A 20,671-nucleotide genomic window follows, 5' to 3' on the forward strand; every position below is an offset into this window, starting at 1 on the left:
CGGAGTGGCCGTCACAAAGCCCTGACCTCAATCCTATGGAAAATATGTGGACAGAACTGAAAAAGCATGTGCGAGCAAGGAGGCCTACAAACCTGACTCAGTTACACCAGCTCTGTCAGGAGGAATGGGCCAAAATTCACGCAATTTATTGTGGGAATCTTGTGGAAGGCTACCCAAAACGTTTGACCCAAGTTAAACATTTTAAAGGCAATGCTACCAAATACTAATTGTAAACTTCTGACCCACTGGGAATGTGATGAAAGAAAATAAAAGCTTAAATAAATAATTCTCTCTACTATTATTCTGACATTTGACATTCTTAAAATAAAGTGCTGATCCTAAATGACCTAAGACAGGGAATTTTTACTAGGATTAAATGTCGGGAATTGTGAAAAACTGAGTTTATGGGGAATAGAGTGCCATTTGGGAAGCAAATCTTTCCCTTTTTGAGCTCTGCAGAGCTTGCATATTCTGTCCACTGAATCATAGTGCCATACCTTGGAATAGGAACATTGGGTTCAGCACAGGGCTATGACATGATATACTGATGGTGGGGGCTCGGAGGCAAGCTGTTGCCTTCCAAAGAACATCCACACTGTAAACAGTACACAGGATCACAATCATCCTGGTTTGGCTACATTCTATTCTGTCTAACTCAATGGGAATAAAATACTGTTGGATCTCTGTTAATCTACAGAAAAACAATGTGTAATGGCAGGTAGCTGCTGCTGTTCTACACAGCCCACACCTGTTATCCTGACCAATAGCAGGACCTGGATTTCGATTTGTTCCAGCCTAGCCACTAAAGCACTTGATTCATCCAATCAAAGGCTCGTTATTTGTTGAATCATGTGGGTTTGATTTGATTTAGTGTTGGGCTGTGACAAAAAGCCCCGAACAGCCTGTAGCGAAGTGAGTTGCCTGTGTGTGGTTGCTGATCCTACCCATACCGATACTAGTCACACTCATAACTAGTAATACTTCAATTCAAATGAATGCACAAAGGACAAATTAGCATGGCTAGGAACTGGGAACAACAGAACATGGCAAACCATTAACACAACAGATGAGATTTGTGAAGGTAAGGAACATATAAAATACTAAACTGAGCAAAAATATAAACACAACATGAAAGTTGTTGGTTCCATTTTCCATGAACTGAAATAAAAGACCCCGGAAATGTTCTGTACTCACAAAAAGCTTATTTCTGTAAAATGTTTGTTTGTTTACATCCTTGTCAGTGAGCATTTCTCATTTGCCAAGATAATCCATCCAACTGACACAGGTGTGGCATATTAAGAAGCTGATTAAACAGCATGATCATTACATTGGTGCACCTTGTTTTGGTGACAATAAAAGGCCACACTAAATGTTCAGTTTTGTCACACAACACAATGGCACAGATGTCTCAAGTTTTGAGGGCGCGTGCAATTGGCATGCTGATTGCAGGAATGCCCACCAGAGCTGTTGCCTGAGATTGAATGTTCATTTCTCTACCATAAGCCAACTCCAATGTAGTTTTAGAGAAATGTAATTTTAGAGAATTTGGCAGTATATCCAACTGGCCTCACAACTGCAGACAATGTGTATGGCGTCGGGTCAGCAAGCGGTTTGCTGATGTCAACTTTGTGAACAGAGTGCCCCATGGTGGCGGTGGGATTATGGTATGGGAAGGCATAAACTACAGACAACGAACACAATTTCATCGATGGCAATTTGAATGCACAGAGATACCACGATGACATCTTGAGGCCTATTGTCGTGTCATTCATCCGCCGCCATCACCTCATGTTCCAGCACGGCCCCGTGCACGGCCCCATGTCGCAAGGTTCTGCACACAAATCCTGAATGCTGAAAATGTTCCAGTTCTTCCATGGCCTGCATACTTAACAGACATTTCACACTTCGCATCACCATTGAAGAGAACAACATTCCACGACAGCCTGAACGACTATGCGAAGGAGACGTGTCACGCTGCATGAGGTGAATGGTGGGCACACCAGATAGGGACTGGTTTCCTGATCCACGCCCCCTACCTTTTTTTTTTTTACATAAGGTATCTGTGACCAACAGATGCATACGGTATCTTTATTACCAGTCATGTGAAATCCATAGATTAGGGCCTAATGAATTTATTTCAATGGACAGATTCCCTTATATGAACTGTAACTCAGTAAAATCTTAGAAATTGTTGCATGTTGCATTTATATTTTGTTTTAGGATAATGTACATATAACTACAGTCTGGTTTGGCAATTTATCAGTTCAACTCGAATCTCAAATTGCCCGTCTGATACAAACCGCCAATGAAGGTCATGGGTGTGAGGCAACATCCCTCCCTACAGACTATTTCTGAACAGACCGTTTATCAGACAAGTGCAGAAAATACATTTCAGATCCCTCCCATGTACTTCACTCTGGTATCAGCTCCTCCCCTCAGGCAGACGCTATAGGGCTCCTACAGGTACAGATATAAGCACACCTTCATTCCCATGTCCATCAAATACCTAAATGGCAATATGCAAAGCTGAGCTGTATGCCACTGACAGAATAAGGGAATATGCAAAGTATTATGTATGTGGCTATATGAGAAGTGTATGATGATAAGGGCAACGTGCAATGTATGTATTATGTTAAGTGTGTAATGTACATGTGTGTATTTTGTATACAGCAGTACTGTGTGTTTAGGACAATTTTCCCCTTCGGACATTAAAGTTCATCCTATCCTATCCTACATAATAAACCAATTCTATTGAGCCAAACCAAACATTAATTTACTGTTGCCAGGCTGCCATCTTGATTTACCCCAGGTATTCATTTTCCCGAGTCTGTTGCAACATGTTTTGTCTTTTGCAAAACCTTTTAGCAACAGAAACTGTTTACTCCAAACGGAAAATGTTTTTCAACGAACTAGAGTTTCTATTGAATTCATGTAGGTCCCTCCCGGGTTTCGTTCTGTTTGCTTCCGTTTGGTACTTCAATGGTAAACGGTTTCCATTGCAAGACTTAATGAATGATTTACGGGCACACTCAAATATAGCTGACATGGTATTGTAATGCATCATTTGCAAATGGCCACTGGTCCACCCATAACAAACCTGTTGACTTGAATGGTGACACCCATTCTAGTAATTCTACATTATTATTATTACATTGACATTCATAAGGAATACCAGTCACTTCAACTAGGTTCTCTTCAGCCACATCGTTACTGTACCTGGTGAAGTCCGTCATCTCCATCATGATCATGCACATCTGCTTGGCAAGGACGATGATGTCGTTGCCATTGTCGTCCCACTTGGCCACTTCGGCATCCAGCTTGCACTTCTCCTGCCGGAAGCTCTCCACCTGCTCGGCGATCTTCGCCTTCTCCTCCTGAGGCAGCTGGGCCATGATGGCCTGAGAGGGGTCGGAGGAGGAAGGTTGTAGGAGGAGGTAGAGGAGGGGAGTCAAAAAGAGGAGGAAGAGAAGGAGTGGAGAGAGAGAGAAGGAATAATCAAACAATTTAACAGGGGCCGTGAAAAGGCTAACGTTGATACAACAAACACTGAAGATTAAGCATCAATTGATCTTAAAATATTTAGCGGGCTGCCACGTTGAGGATATATTCCTTAGTATACTCAACGGGAATAGATATAAGCGTTTGACTTTGCCCTTCTGAAAGACTTCCTAAGTTATAACCTTGGCGATTAATCAACCAGCGCTCCCAAAACCCATTGACATCTTCTACTCGTGAAAGGGAAAAATCCATTCCTCTGCTCATTTTGCTATGAGAATACATTTTGCTCTCTTGCCGTAGCCAATCGAGGCAAGTCTGAAATGGCATACATTTCTAAGCAAGGTCACCAGCACAGTAGAGGGTCCGATATTATTTGTGAGATAAATGTCTAATTACTTTACTTCTTATACCAGTCAATGAATAATGTATTTGTTCAACGTTCTGAGGTGAGTGCAGGGGAGAAGAGTAAGTCGGGCTCTATTAGGTTTGTAATATTGATCCAAAACAGAGAAGGAAAGGAAAGATGAGGTATCCATTGCATGGTTGATATTGTTCTTAACCTCGCCCTTCTTATACTGCAAAAAGTGAAAATCTAAGCAAGCCTAAATATCTATATATTGAGTAATAATTCACTTAAAATGTGTTTTTGTTCTTACCAAGCTAAATTATCTAACATTATTGGCTGATAATTGTGCTTATTTGAACCTACAAAAGACAGATTGTTCGGTTAAAATAAGCTAAACTAAGGCTTAATTCAAGTCATTTATCTTATTTCTGTAACGGTTTTCGTTGGTGGAAGGAGAGGAGGACCAAAATGCAGCGTGGTACGTATCCATAATACCTTTTAATCAAGAATGAATACAAAAGAACAAGAGAATAAATGAAAACCCAAACAGTCCCGTATGGTGCAAAACACTTAAACGGAAAATAATCACCCACAACTCAAAATGGGAAAACAGGCTGCCTAAGTATGGCTCTCAATCAGAGACAACGATAGACAGCTGCCTCTGATTGAGAACCATACCAGGCCAAACACATAGAAACAGAAAACCTAGACCTACAACATAGAATACCCATCCACATCACACCCGGACCAAACTAAAAATAGAAACATACAAAGCAATCTACAGTCAGGGCGTGACAATTTCGAGATATTTTGATATTTTACCTTAAGACAAAATATATTGAAAAGAATCTTGAAATAAGATAAGTGACTTATATGCTTAATGCTTAGTTTTGCTTATTTTAACCAAACAATATGCCACTGACGTTAGATAATTTAGCTTGGTAAGAAAAAAATAATGCATTTAGGTGAATTATCACTCAATATAAGATATTTAGGTTTGCTTAGATTTCAATATTTATAGTGTACAGTAAACTCTATGCTTAATGATTTCCTACTCCGTCCTTTCCTCGATTTCTCAGCTTCCTCTCAAAGCTCATTGGAGGAGATGTGAGGTAGGGACCCCGGAAGCAAGGTTTTCCATGCACAGCCTATAAACTCTCGCCATAACACGTAGACTGTCTTTATAAGCATCTGCCTCTTTTACTCTCCTCTCCCCTCTCTCCTCCGTCCGTTTTGTCTGTCTACATCCCATCCCACATTTCTTTCACAGCAAAGCTGGTGTGTGGGGGTGACCGGCAGGATGAGCTCAGCGTGACCGTGTATCACCTTTCACCCATGGAGGTGTGAGGAAGAGAATAACAACCACCAATGACTCGTCTTCCTCTCATAAAGTACCTCAGAACGGAAGGAAAGAGAACGTGAGAGAGGCCAAACTGTTTTAGGTGCCATCAGACACTGCTCTCTCAATCACACAGCACCAGATGTCACCCTACTGATCACTCCCTCTCTACAGTCTCGGAGCCAGATATGATACTTTTGTCAGTGCTGCCGAAGTGGAACCATTTCACCACTGGAGCCTTGCTGGTTTCAGTTTCAGAGCAAGCTGGACCAGGGCTCTTTCTCAATGAGTGTTTTCTTGATGCTTTGCGTCCTCTCTCTCCTCACAAGGTTCTTAAACCGCATCGGTGGAGAAGATCCAAGGACCTTCACCTCGGACCCTCTCCTCCAATGGGATTAGAGGAGGCAAGGGGAGAGGACATGAGGCAAGGAGTCGAGGAGAAAAGAATTTGGCAAGTGCCCATGTTTACATGCCTCAGGCTGGCGTTTGAGTAGTGGTTCTCAAACCTCTCCTCGGGGACCCGCAGCCGTTCTATGTATTTATTGTATTTGTATTTAACCTTTATTTAATTAGGCAATTCAATTAAGAACAAATTCTTATTTACAATGACAGACTACCAAAAGGCAAAAGGCCTCCTGTGGGGGAAGGGATTCAAAACAAAAAAATAAATCAAATATAAATATAGGACAAAACACACATCACGACAAGAGAGACAACACCACATAAAGAGAGGCCTAAGACAACAACATAGTAAGGCAACAACACACGACAACACAGCATGGTAGCAACACAACATGACAACAACGTGGTAGCAGCACAACATGGTAGCAGCACAAAACATGGTACAAACATTATTGGGCACCGACAAAAGCACAAAGGGCAAGAAGGTAGAGACAGCAATATATCACACAAAGCAGCCACAACTGTCAGTAAGAGTGTCCATGATTGAGTCTTTGAATGAAGAGATTGAAATCAAACTGTCCAGTTTGAGTGTTTGTTGCAGCTCGTTCCAGTCGCCAGCTGCAGCGAATTGAAAAGAGGAGCGACCCAGGGATGTGTGTGCTTTGGGGACCTTTAACAGAATGTGACTGTCAGAACGGGTGTTGTATGTGGAGGATGAGGGCTGCAGTTGGTATCTCAGATAGGGGGGAGTGAGGCCAAAGAGGGTTTTATAAATCAGCATCAACCAGTGGGTCTTGCGACGGGTCTACAGAGATGACCAGTTTACAGAGGAGCATAGAGTGTAGTGATGTGTCCTATAAGGAGCATTGGTGGGAAATCTGATTTAATAAAACAATATTTAAAATAATTATTTAACCTTTATTTAACTAGGCAAGTCAGTTATCATCATCTGCACATCTATCACTCCAGTGTTCATTTGCTGAATTGTAATTACTTCGCTACTATGGCCTATTTATTGCCTTACCTCCTTTATCAATTGACTGTACTTTTGTTTATTCCATGTGTAACTCTGTGTTGTTGTTGTTTTTGTCACACTGCTTTGCTTTATCTTGACCAGGTCACAGTTGTAAATGAGAACTTGTTCTCAACTGGCCTACCTGGTTAAATAAAGGCGTCTCGTCCAGTGTTGCCAACTTAGCGAGCATTCAGAACCCTCTAGCGACACATTTTCAAAAATCAACTAGCGATAAATCTAGCGACTTCCTCTGGTGTTTTTGGAGACTGTTGGAGACTCTGACGTGAAAGCACGTATCCTTCTTACTCTTCTCAACGAGCAGCGGGTGCTGCCGGGGGGCCCCCATCCCATCCCAAAGCACTCAGTCGGCCCAGTCCTCACGCAGCAGTCCCTCCCAGCTGCAGTCAGAGCAGGAGGCGTTCACCCCTCCGCGTCAAGACTGCAAATGAATCGCGCATGCGGGAAGCCGCCGCTGGCTGATCCCGCCCTGGTTTACATTCAGGGCGGGATGAATATGTAAAATGTTGTCTAAAATAAATCACTGCACAAAAATAAATCACTGCATTTGACTCACACAGCCTCAGTCACTTACTCACCTTGTCCACTGTGTGTGTGCCTCTCTGTGACATAAGCTAAACATCTAGCTGGCTAGCTCATCATGTCTCAGTCTAAACTGTTCACTCAAAAATACAGAAAGGAGTGGGAATCACACCCTGAATTCAAAGGCTGGTTGAAGCCGTATATTGGAGATGATACACGGGCATACTGCCTGTATTGTAAGGCTGATTTCTACACCAAACTTAGTGATGTAAAAAAACACATGGCAACTCAAAAACATACTCAAAAGGCAGAGCCTTATAACAGTTCCACCCAAAACAAGCTGCCAATTATGGTAAAAAAATGTACTCAGCAAAAAAGTCTGAGGCCACCATGGCATTAGTTATCGCTGAACACTGTTCCATGCTGGCATGTGATTACATTGGAGAAGCATGTAGAGCTGCTTTCTCAGACTCCGCTGCTGCTACCCACTTCAAAATGAACAGGACAAAGTGCACAGAAATGATTAATGGTGTTCTAGCACCATACTTTCTGAAACAGTTGGTCGCAGATGTGGGTGACCAGCGTTTCAGCCTCCTCCTCGATGAGTCCACGGATGTAAGCGTTTCAATGTACCTGGTGGGGGTTGTGATAAGGTACTTTAGTGACACCAAACAGACAATTGTATCAATATTTCTGGGGCTTGTTGAGTTGGACGGAGGAGATGCCAAATATATGGCCTGTGCTGTTGTGGCTTTCCTCGGGAAAGAGAAACTCCTGTGGATAGGGACTGACAATGCCTCTGTTATGACGGGGATTAATAATGGGGTCCATAAAGTGCTGAAGGAGGTGTATGGCCTCAAATATCTGGTTGTTATTCGCTGTGTGCCACTCTCTGCAGCTTGCTGTAAGTCCTGCTTCCAATGACACCATCCCCCGTAGTGTAGAGTACTTGGTACGAGAGACTTATAACTAGTTTTCAGTGTCTCCAAAGCGCAGAGAGGCCTACAGGGCCATATATGAGACCATCAACTGTGGGGAGAAACCTTTACAGATAACCCAGGTGTGTGCCACGCTGCATTTCGCAGTCACCAAGTCCAGTGAACACTGCTACATGGCTGAGGTTTTATACTCCATTTACAGTGATCCTCAAAACATATTGTATATTACTTTTTTGAAGTCAGTGCTGGGTGAGGTACAGTTGGCCATCAATGCTTTTGAGGGAGAGCAAGTAGATCCTCTTAAGCTACTTGACAGCTTGGTTAGCCTGATCAAGTCTGTGAGCAGCAGGGTGTTGAATCCACTGGCAAATGTTGATGTACTCAAAGGGCCAATAGATGGATTCATCAGTCCCAAACCATACCTTGGTTACCTTTTTGAGTCAAAGGCAGCTGAGCTCCACCTTGCGCCTGAGGATGAAAACAATGTCCGAAAAACGGAGTGTAGCCTTCACCGTCTCCCTCACTAATGAGTTGAGGGTGAGACTGCCGGACAACATTGAAGCATTGCAGTACATGTCAGTTTTCAACGTGGAGGAAACAATAAGAGCCCTGGAGAAATAGAAAAAATAGCCACGCTCCTTGGCTTCTCCCCTGAAGAGATGGACAAGCTTGTCAAGCAATGGCGTGCCATCCATCTTAGTAAATGGAATGAGACAAAAAACACACTGGGCTTCTGGAGTGAGATGTGGAAGTTCAGGGATGTAGCTGATATCAACCCGTTTCAAGAACTTGCCATGGCTGCTGAGTCTGTGTTGTCCTTGCCACAGTCCAATGCTGAAGTCGAGAGAGTATTCAGCCAGATGAGTGTGGTAAAAAGCAAACTTAGAAATCGGATGTCCTTGCAGACCATTAACTCCCTCCTGTACATTCGATATGGACTGAAGCTGTCTGGCGAGGCTTGCTATGAGCACCAGCTGCCTGATAATGTTTTGCAGCTTTTTGGCACATCAGCTGCTTCTCAGTTAAGTCAGCTCCCTCAGTTGCTGAACCTGCCATAGAGAGCCTTGACCAAAATGACGATGACCCACTCTGTCTGTGAGCCAGCACAGCCTGTGTGTGTGTGTGTGTGTGTGTGTGTGTGTGTGTGTGTGTGTGTGTGTGTGTGTGTGTGTGTGTGTGTGTGTGTGTGTGTGTGTGTGTGTGTGTGTGTGTGTGTGTGTGTGTGTGCGTGGTGCGCCTCCAGTACAGTGTGTGTGTATGTGTGTGTGTGTGTGTGACATGCGTACGGTGCGCCTCATGTACAGTGTGTGTGTGTGTGTGTGTGTGTGTGTGACATGCGTGGTGCGCCTCATGTACAGTGTGTGTGTGTGTGTGTGTGTGTGTGTGTGTGACATGCGTACGGTGCGCCTCCTGTACAGTGTGTGTGTGTGTGTGTGTGTGTGTGTGTGTGTGTGTGTGTGTGTGTGTGTGTGTGTGTGTGTGTGTGTGTGTGTGGGGGATCTGGAAAAAACAAACAATTAACCTGAATTATAGCCAGACTAGTTACCATCATTCTCACATTGCCATTGACAGTTTTTTCTATTGTCTGTTTTAGGTCCATTTAGATTGTTAATGTAGATTGTAAACAATTTTTTTTTTTTTTAAATGTATGGTTAAAAATGTTCATGTTTTACTGTGTTGTTGTAGGCTCCTAAGTGGACCATAATGTTAAAAAAAATTTTTAAATGACCAAACCAAATTAACCTACTGAAACTAAACAAAAAACTTTTTCTTATGGCAAATGTTTTAAATAAAAAACTAAATGTAACTCCGCAAAAGTGGGCAGAAAAACAATAATAGTGTCTCTTTATTTTTAAAATATAATTGGGTCACTTTTAGCGGTCCCAAGCTCGGATAAAGGAGGAGGGTTGGAGTTGTGACATGAAAAAAAACAAGAATTGACAGAAAGTAAATTTGTTCTAAACATATTTATGGTGTTTTTTTTTACAAAATGTGTCTCTCCCACGACGTTATTCCTCTCTCCTACAGCCTCCATCACAATGACATGCACGTGGCCAATTATGCAAATTAGGTCATGACATCATTTAGCAATTTCCAGCGACTTTTATGACAGCCAATAGCTGCACATACACTGCTGCCATTTGTGGACTCAACTACAACCAGAGTGATGGCTAGATGTGGGACCTTTCTATTGCATTTCAAAGATGGTGTATTTTCTTCTACCAGATCTATTGGGTTATATTCTCCTACATTCAATTCACATTTCCACAGACTTCAAAGTGTTTCCTTTCAAATGGTACCTATGTCCTTGCTTCAGGGCCTGAGCTACAGGCAGTTCGATTTGGGCATGTCATTTTAGGCGAAAATTGAATCCCTAAGAAGTTTCAAGAACACATATGGTCTAGGATGGTCTAGGAACAGGAGTGACTTGATCAGTGTCAGAACAACAGGTTTTTACCTTGTCAGCTCGGGATTCGATCTAGCAACCTTTCGGTTACTGGCTCAACGCTCTAACCACTAGGCTACCTGCCTCCCCCAAAAATGTATTCATTCCCTAACCGGAAAACGAACCCGGGCCACTGCGGTGAGAGCGCCGAATCCTAACCATTAGACTACCAGGGAAAGCTGATGGCCGAATGGTAAAGAACATCTAGCCGCCCGAGAGCACCCTTACCTGCCGATCTATAAATTATTTCTCCGTAATCTAGCATGGGTTGGATGGTCATCTGAATCAGGGTTAGTTTTGCAGCTGGGGCGAAAGAGGAGCGATTACGATAGAGGAAACCAAGTCTAGATTTAACTTTAGCCTGCAGCTTTGATATGTACTGAGAGAAGGACAGTGCACCGTCTAGCCATACTCTCAAGTACTTGTATGAGGTGACTACCTCAAGCTCTAAACCCTCAGAGGTAGTAATCGCACCTGTGGGGAGAAGGGCATTCTTCTTACCAAACCACATAACCTTTGTTTTGGAGGTGTTCAGAACTAGGTTAAAGAAAGCTTGTTGGACACTAAGAAAGCTTTGTTGTAGAGTATTTAACACAAAATCCGGGGAGGGGCCAGCTGAGTATAAGGCTGTGTTTGATCTATTCCAGAGGAAGCACACCTGATTCAACTTGTCAACCAATTAGATGACTCAGATATGCTTGTTCAGGGCTAAAACAAAAGTGTGAAAAGTCAGGTGAGACCATTCTAGCTAATGAGAGGGCAGATACCTGTGTGAACAACCACAACGGTCCTTGCTATCCGGGATCCTTGGGACATACCTAACCAATTGAAGTTGAAATGTAAAATGGTTAAAGTACCGGTTATGGTTAAGGTAGGGTATGTCGCAAGGATCCCGGATAGCACAACTCTGAAATAAAGTATTTTTTTCTCAAAGATACCGGGATGTCACGAGTCCTACTTATATCAGTACACTCGTGACAACCTAAGCATTACAAAACGTATATCCGATGAAATAAACTCATGTAGCAAATAAGCTTTTATATCTTTGTTGAGCAAACTCATTTACCTCTATACAAAAACGAGTTGTGTGGCGAGTAGAAAAAACACCAACCACTGGAGGAGACAGATTTTGGGCAGAGTTATCCCTCTCGCTTCACCTCGTCCTCTCTGTTTAAACCAATGCAAACACATAAACAAAACCTAACCCCTACAGTGTTGAGTGCAGCTAGATTTTGTTCAGCTGCTCTGTTTCAAAACACACACCATACAACATAACGCCGATCCTCATAAACAACAACATGGGTGGGTGAGAATGGCGGTAGGTAAAACGTAAACACACGGTAGTGTTGGTCTGTAATTAAACCCGACAGGAACCAACATCACAAGTCAAGAGGGAAAATCCACAGCGGAAGCTTTCTCCTGTAGCACTCTTTATAGACACTGAATACAGACACGCTCTGTTAAATATCACATTTAATGTGAGACTGAGCAGCCAACCAGAGGGCAGGTGGGAAGAAGTCCTGTATTAAACTCCAAGTGGAATCAATCCTGACAGATTAGTGCATACACCGAGAGAGAGAGAGACGGTCCCATCCTGACAGTGAGCGACGCCTCAGCACCCCGCCGCCACGGACACCCACAGTCAGGGGTCAGACATTAACATTCCCTCACCCGCCACATCTATTATTCACTGATCACTAATTATACAGGGTGCCAGCGGAGCAGGTGGACACTGCCATGATAGTGAGGAGCATGGGTCTATTCATTAATGCACACCGTAGCAGAATGTTTTGCAACAGAAAACAAAAACAAGTGTTCTTATTGGACAAGTTCAGGTAGTCCTTCCCTGTAGCAAATAATCTGGTTAAAATGTCGTTAGCTGCACACTATCTCCTGGTAAGAATAAAGCCTACGTGAGGTGTGTTAATTCCTCACATCCTCTCTCCGGTGGTGCTCATTAATTCAATAAAATACTTGACATACTTTTTGAAAACCTAGATCTTTTCTCAATTATTATAATCCAATATTTCCCCAATATATTTATTCAGTATATTTTATAAATTACAGTATATGCATGCACTGTGTGAATCAGCAGAATGTATGTACTGTGTTGAAATCCTCACTCCGTACAGAAATCCGAAACCACACTGAAAACGACAGCGGATAAGCGAACAGAGAAATTCATCTAGCTGCTAATTCCAGACCAGTGACGTCGCTGACCAAGACATTGTGAAACCCGAGTTGACCAGATCAAACCATGTATTTTAAAATACCATGTTAGCTCTCTTTTAAACATAATGTTCAACGTTAGTAAACTCAGCAAAAAAAGAAACGTCCTCTCACTGTCAACTTCGTTTATTTTCAGCAAATTTAACATGTGTAAATATTTGTATGAACATAACAAGATTCAACAAAGACATAAACTGAACAAGTTCCACACACATATGACTAACAGAGATGGAATCATGTGCCCCTGAACAAAGGGGGGTGTCAAAATCGAAAGTAACAGTCAGTATCTGGTGTGGCCACCAGCTGCATTAAGTATTGAAGTGCATCTCTTCCTCATGGACTGCACCAGATTTGCTGTAAGATGTTACCCCACTCTTGCACTAAGGCACCTGCAAGTTCCCGGACACTTCTGAGAGGAATGGCCCTAGCCCTCACCCTCCAATCCAACAGGTCCCAGACATGCTCAATGGGATTGAGATCCGGCCTCTTCGCTGGCCATGGCAGAACACTGACATTCCTGTCTTGTAGGAAATCACGCACAGAACGAGCAGTATGGCTGGTGGCATTGTCATGCTGGAGGGTCAGGTCAAGATGAGACTGCAGGAAGGGTACCACATGAGGGAGGAGGATCTCTTCCCTGTAACGCACAGCGTTGAGATTGCCTGCAATGACAACAAGCTCAGTCCAGTGACACACCGCCCCAGACCATGACATGACCCTCCACCTCCAAATCAATCCCGCTCCAAAGTACAGGCCTCGGTGTAACGCTCATTCCTTCGACAATAAACGTGAATCCGACCATCACCCCTGGTGAGACAAAACCATGACTCGTCAGTGAAGAGCACTTTTTGCCAGTCCTGTCTGGTCCAGCGTCTGTGAATTTGTGCCCATAGGTGATGTTGTTGCCGGTGATGTCTGGTGAGGACCTGCCTAACAGGCCTACAAGCCCTCATTCCAGCCTCTCTCAGCCTATTGCGGACAGTCTGAGCACTGATGAAGGGATTGTGCGTTCCTGGTGTAACTTGGCAGTTGTTGTTGCCATCCTGTACCTGTCCCGCAGGTGTGATGTTCAGATGTACCGATCCTGTGCAGGTGTTGTTACATGTGGTCTGCCACTGTGAGGATGATCAGCTGTCCGTCCTGTCTCCCTGTAGCGCTGTCTTAGGCGTCTCACAGTACAAACATTGCAATTTATTGCCCCTGCCACATCTGCAGTCCTTATGCCTCCTTGCAGCATGCCTAAGGGACGTTCACGCAGATGAGCAGGGACCCTGGGCATCTTTCTTTTGGTGTTTTTCAGAGTCAGCAGAAAGGCCTCTTTAGTGTTTTCCTAATTGTGACCTTAATTGCCTACCGTCTGTAAGCTGTTAGTGTCTTAGCGACCGTTCCGCAGGTGCATGTTCATTAATTGTTAATGGTTCATTGAGCAAGAATTATCTTTGAAAGACAGGGTACTGAAAAAGGGACATTTCTTTGTTGTTGCCGAGTTTAGTTTTCAACGGTGAGCTCTATAATTACCGGTTGCAGTGACGACTGAGGAATCTTCCCATGTCGACCAATCTAATGTATGATCAGTTTTGGGCCCAACGATTGTGTGTGAATTGGCAGCCTCTAAGACATGTATCTTGACATTTATTTTCAAGGCGTTTGTTGAAGCGCCAACCCGTACACCGAGGTGTATTGCAATAGCATTGGATCTGCGTAACCTGTTAAATGATTCATTGAGTTTACTCATCACTCCTCTATACATCTGAATTCAATACTTAAATCTTACGTTTTGGAGCTAGAAACATATTTGCATACAGTTTTTGGGAGATTTCAACACTAGCACTCTCCCACTTTCACGACCACATGACCATACCTTTCAATGTATCTTCTTGTAGCTCTAAACCATTGCCCCTCATTATGAATTTTACTGATCATTCAACATTTACGCGCACACACTTACAGCCATAATCAAGTAGCCCACATCAACTTTTACATTGTTCTGCATCTATATGTTCTGCTTCTACAATTGAACATCCAAACATTTAGGTCATTACCGGATTTAGTTCTACATACAGCTATTCTAGTTGTAGATTGAATCTACATGATACTGTTGAAATCGGAAGTATACCGACACTTAGGTTGGAATCATTCAAACTCGTTTTTCAACCACTCCACAAATTTCTTGTTAACAAACTATGGCTTTGGCAAGTCGGTTAGGACTACCTGGTGCATGACACAAGTCATTTTTCCAACAATTGTTTACAGACAGATTATTTCACTTATAACTCACTGTATCACAATTTCAGTGGTTCAGAAGTTTACATACACTAAGTTGACTGTGCCTTTAAACAGCTTGGAAAATTCCAGAAAATTATGTCATGGCTTTAGAAGCTTCTGATAGGCTAATTGACATAATTTGAGTCAATTGGAGGTGTACCTGTGGATGTATTTCAAGGCCTACCTTCAAACTCAGTGCCTCTTTGCTTGACGTCATGGGAAAATCAAAAGAAATCAGCCAAGAACTTTGTAGACCTCCACAAGTCTGGTTCATCCTTGGGAGCAATTTCCAAATGCCTGAAGGTACCACGTTCATCTGTACAAACAATAGTACGCAGGTATAAACACCATGGGACCACGCAGCCATCATACCGCTCAGGAAGGAGACGCGTTCTGTCTCCTAGAGATGAACGTACTTTAGTGCGAAAAGTGCAAATCAATCCCAGAACAACAGCAAAGGACCTTGTGAAGATGCTGGAGGAAACCGGTACAAACGTATCTATATCCACAGTAAAACGAGTCCTATATCGACATAAGCTGAAAGGCCGCACAGCAAGAAAGAAGCCACTGCTCCAAAACCGCCATAAAAAAGCCCGACTAATTTCGCAACTGCACATGGAGACAAAGATCATACTTTTTGGAGAAATGTCCTCTGGTCTGATGAAACAAAAATAGAACTGTTTGGACATAATGACCATCGTTATGTTTGAAGGAAAAAGGGGAACACTTGCAAGACGAAGAAGACCATCCCAACCGTGAAGCACAGGCGTGGCAGCATCATGTTGTGTGGGTGCTCTGCTGCAGGAGGGACTGGTGCACTTCACAAAATATATGGCTTCGTGAGGAAGGAATATTTGGTGGATATATTGAAGCAACATCTCAAGACATCAGTCAGGAAGTTAAAGCTTGGTCACAAATGGGTCTTCCAAATGGACAATGACCCCACGCATACTTCCAAAGTTGTGGCAAAATGGCTTAAGGACAACACAGTCAAGGTATTGGAGTGGCCATCACAAAGCCCTGACCTCAATCCTATAGAAAATGTGTGGGTAGAACTGAAAAAGAATGTGCGAGCAAGGAGGCCTAGAAAACCTGATTCAGTTACACCAGCTCTGTCAGGAGGAATGGCCCAAAATTCACCCAACTTATTGTGGGAAGCTTGTGGAAGGCCACCCAAAACGTTTGACCCAAGTTAAACAATTTAAAGGCAATGCTACCAAATACTAATTGGGTGTATGTAAACTTCTGACCCACTGGGAATGTGATGAAAGAAATAATAATAATAATAATAATAATATATGCCATTTAGCAGACGCTTTTATCCAAAGCGACTTACAGTCATGTGTGCATACATTCTACGTATGGGTGGTCCTGGGAATCGAACCCACTACCCTGGCGTTATAAGCACCATGCTCTACCAACTGAGCTACAGAAGGACCACCAAATAAAAGCTGAAATAAATCATTCTCTCACCTATTATTCTGACATTTCACATTCTTAAAATAAAGTGGTGATCCTAACTGACCTAAGACAGGGAATTTTTAAAAGGATTAAATGTCAGAGTTTAAATGTACTTGGCTTAGGTGCATGTAAACGTCGGACTTCAACTGTAAATGTGGCTAGTGGCTACAGTATGCAACAATTACATAACATCTAGGACCTGATTCAATCTGTATTGCGGAAATTCAGTGTTACAGCGTGATTAAAATATTAGCAGACACTGCATTCACAGTAAATGCTGCATATGTCAGCTCAATCAGAAATTACCTTTCAATTTCGAGCACACAATCTGTAATGCTTCGGCGATACCGATTGAATAGAGCCCCAAGTTTTTGGATTGTATTGACTTTAGAGCGATAGAACATCTGCAGCTTACATATTGCTTTGACAAATCTGACCTTTTCCAATTATCATTATGAGAAATTCTGTATCATTGTAATTTCTTCCCAAATGTAAGGTTGTTACTATCTGTGTCATTAAATCTAGTGTGCCAACACTAAACATAGGCTTGGTCATGAATACTGAGAGACAAGGGTCAGAACTTAAATGTTAATCAATGAAATAAAAACAACCTGCATATGAAGCTTACATGGCAAACGCAAAGCAGAGGTAAACAAATCACATCAAATCAAATTGTATTTGTCACATGCACCGAATACAATGAAATGCTTACTTAGGAACTTGAAACTCTTGACCCGCTCCACTGCAGCCCCGTTGATGTAAATGGGGGTGTGTTCGCTGTCGGCGATCAGAACTACCAACGTTGTGTCATCTGCAAACTTAACGATGGTGTTGGAGTTGTGCTTGGCCACGCAGTCGTGGGTGAAAAGGGAGTACAGGGTCCTTAGCTTAGTGATGAGCTTTGTGGGCACAATTGTGTTGAACGCTGAGCTGTAGTCAATTAACAGCATTCTCACATAGGTGTTCCTTTTGTCCAGCTGGGAAAAGGCAGTGTGGTGTGTGATTGAGATTGCGTCATCTGTGGATCTATTGGGGCGGTATGCGATTTGGAGTGGGTCTAGGGTTTCCGGGATGATGGTGTTGATGCGAACCATGACCAGCCTTTCAAAGCACCTAATGGCTACCAACGAGAGTGCTACGGGGCGGTAGTCATTTAGGCAGGTTACCTTCGCTTTCTTTGGCACAAGGACTATGGTGGTCTGCTTGAAACATGTAGGAATTACAGACTCGGTCAGGGAGAGGTTTAAAATGTTAGTGAAGACACTGCGCGAATGCTCTGAACACGTCCTGGTAATCTGTCTGGCCCTGCAGCCTTGTGAATGTTGACCTGTTTAAAGGTCAACATACACTACGGAGAGCGTGATCACACAGTTGTCCAGAACAGCTGGTGCTCTCATGCATGATTAAGTGTTGCTTGACTCAAAGCGAGCATAAAAGGCATTGGTAGGCTCGCATCACTGGGCAGCTCGCGGCTGGGTTTTCCTTTTGTAGTCGTAATAGTTTGCAAGCCCTGCCACATCCATCGAACATCAGAGACGGTGTAGTAGGATTCGATCTTAGTCCTATATTGACACTTTTCCTGGTTGATGGTTCATCTGAGAGCACAGCGGGATTACTTATAAGCTTCCAGATTAGTTTCCCACTCCTTGAAAGTGGCAGCTCTAGCCTTTAGCTCCATGGCTTCTGGTTGGGATATGTACGTAGGGTCACTGTGGGGAAAACGTCATCAATGCACTTATTGATGAAGCTGGTGACGGAGGTGGTATACTCCTCAATGCCATTGGATGAATCCCGGAACATATTCCAGTCTGTACTAGCAAAACAGTCCTATAGGGTAGCATCCGCGTCATCTGACCACTTCCGTATTGAGCGAGTCACTGGTACTTCCTGTTTTAGTTTTAGTTTGTAAGCAGGAATCAGGAGGATATAATGGCTATGGTTCGATTTGCCAAATGGAGGGCGAGGGAGAGCTTTAGTGGTCTCGAGTTTTTTTGCACATGTTGGCTAATGGAATGAATGGTAGTGGCAGGTTACTCCCTCGCTGACAAATTCTCACAAGGCACCCTGTATTTCCTTCTTTTCTTCATTCTTCTTCAACATTATATCCTTCACATCAGACTCATTAAAGAAAAATCTTTGTCCAGTTCAAGGTGAGTCATTGCTGTTCTGATTTCCAGAAGCTCTTTTGAGTCGTAAGAGACAGTAGCATCAACATTATGTACAAAATAAGTTACAAACAATGCGAAAAAACATACAAAATCGCACAATTGGTAAAATGGCAGCCATCCCCCTCAGGCACCATTCTTTATTGATGATGTTCAAATGGAGAGCGACACTGCTAATAAACCAATCAAGAACATCACTTGCAACTTGGTCACAGCAGCAAGGCCTTATGGGGTGTGAAGTCTTTTTGGTGGCATACATTTTGAGCTACCCCCTTTTGAGGGAGGCAGGCAGTTGAAAGAAGTTTGCCCCAACCAAGTTCACCTTTCTCCAGTGGCACTATGACCAGACCTGGTCTTGCTGGAAGGCCATGTAATCATACTGACACAGGAAGTGTCTGACAATCAGTAAAACCACAGTGAAAACAAGAACTCAACTGAAATAAAAAGGATCTTGGTCAGCTAGCAGCTGCAAACACAAAAATGACAAAAAGCAGAGGTAGAAAAAGGTTGACTTGTCTATCTTGCCAACAGGGCCAGCTCTGGCTGTATGGCTGTCACATACCTGTATCAAGTCTAATTGGAGAGTCACAACCTCAAACAGTGAAGCCTTATGCAAAAGTATTTAGGAGTTCATTTCCCTGATTGTGGCACAATACACGCAACTGTATGTCACCTCTTACCTCTATCAATGAAGTGTTTACCACGACTGTAAAAAGTGTATTGACAATTTTACAGGTCTGGTTCCAATTCCTCTGCTGAATTAAAGGGAATCCACCCCAACTGTCAATGAAATAAAGATGTCGGCTCAAAAGGTTAGTTTAGTGCTCAAACTTTCTCAATGGAGCTTTACAAAGAAACACAGGGGCCAATTGGGATGTCATAATAGGAGGTGGGGGAGGGGAGGTACTAGGTGAGGGTCCTTTTTTTTCTTCTCCCGCTCTCCAGAATTCACTTATCCAAAAATCCCTTCCTCTGCTTACTGATAACAACAAGAGCGGGCCTTGGGAGCTTAGTGCAGTGGCACTATAGAGCACGTGCCCAATACACTCAGCGTCTCGGCGGGGATTAGGAACGGCGCTTTCCAGGTTTCTTCACAGGCGGGGGCATTGCGGAATTACTTGAATTTGTTTCATTTGAAATAAACTGCCCAGACACTAGTGAGTTCAATTTTATGGCTGACCTATCAACAGTGTTATCCAATCACTGTGTTTAGAAGACAGCTAGGGAGGGGGAATATGTGTGTGTGTGTGTGTGTGTGTCTCTGTGTCTCTGTGTGTGTGCGTGTGTGCTTTTTTGCATGTACAGTGCCTTGAAAAAGTATTCATCCCACTTGGCGTTTTTCCTATTTTGTTGCATTACAACCTGTAATTTAAATGGATTTTTATTTGGATTTCATTTAATGGACTCACTCAAAATAGTCCAAATTGGTGAAGTGAAATTTAAAAAATAACATGTTTTAAAAATATAAAACGGAAAGTTTTGAATATTCACCCCCTTTGCTATGAAGCCCCTAAATAAGATCTGGTGCAACCAATTACCTTCAGCAGTCACATAATTAGTTAAATAAAGTCCACATGTGTGCAATCTAAGTGTCACATGATCTGTCACATTATCTCAGTATATATACACCTATTCTGAAAGGCCCCAGAATCTGCAACACCACGCACCAAGCAAGCGGCACCATGAAGACCAAGGAGCTCTCCAAACAGGTCAGGGACAAAGTTGTGGAGAAGTACAGATCAGGGTTGGGTTATAAAAAAATATCCAAAACTTTGAACATCTCACGGAGCACCATTAAATCCATTATTAAAAAATGGAAAGAATATGGCACCACAACAAACCTGCCAAGAGAGGGTCATCCACCAAAACTCACAAGGTGGCAAGGAGGGCATTAATCAGAGAGGCAACAACGAGACCAAAGATAACCCTGACGGAGCTACCAAGCTCCACAGCAGAGATTGGAGTATCTGTCCATAGGACCACTTAAAGTCATACACTCCACAGAGCTGGACTTTACGGAAGAGTGG

General features: G+C 43.0%; 1 protein-coding gene across 2 annotated transcripts in view; it reads right to left on the bottom strand.

The window, feature by feature from the left end:
* Positions 1-20,671, bottom strand: part of LOC118370746 (catenin alpha-2) — a 724,633-nt gene that overhangs the window by 22,259 nt on the left and 681,703 nt on the right. For both annotated transcript variants that reach the window (XM_052486587.1, XM_052486588.1), the window contains exon 15: positions 3,217-3,398. In XM_052486587.1, the coding sequence (XP_052342547.1) occupies positions 3,217-3,398 (182 nt within the window). The remainder of the gene's footprint in view (positions 1-3,216; positions 3,399-20,671) is intronic.

The sequence above is a fragment of the Oncorhynchus keta genome, chromosome 29 (genome assembly GCF_023373465.1).
Source record: "Oncorhynchus keta strain PuntledgeMale-10-30-2019 chromosome 29, Oket_V2, whole genome shotgun sequence".
NCBI lineage: Eukaryota > Metazoa > Chordata > Actinopteri > Salmoniformes > Salmonidae > Oncorhynchus > Oncorhynchus keta.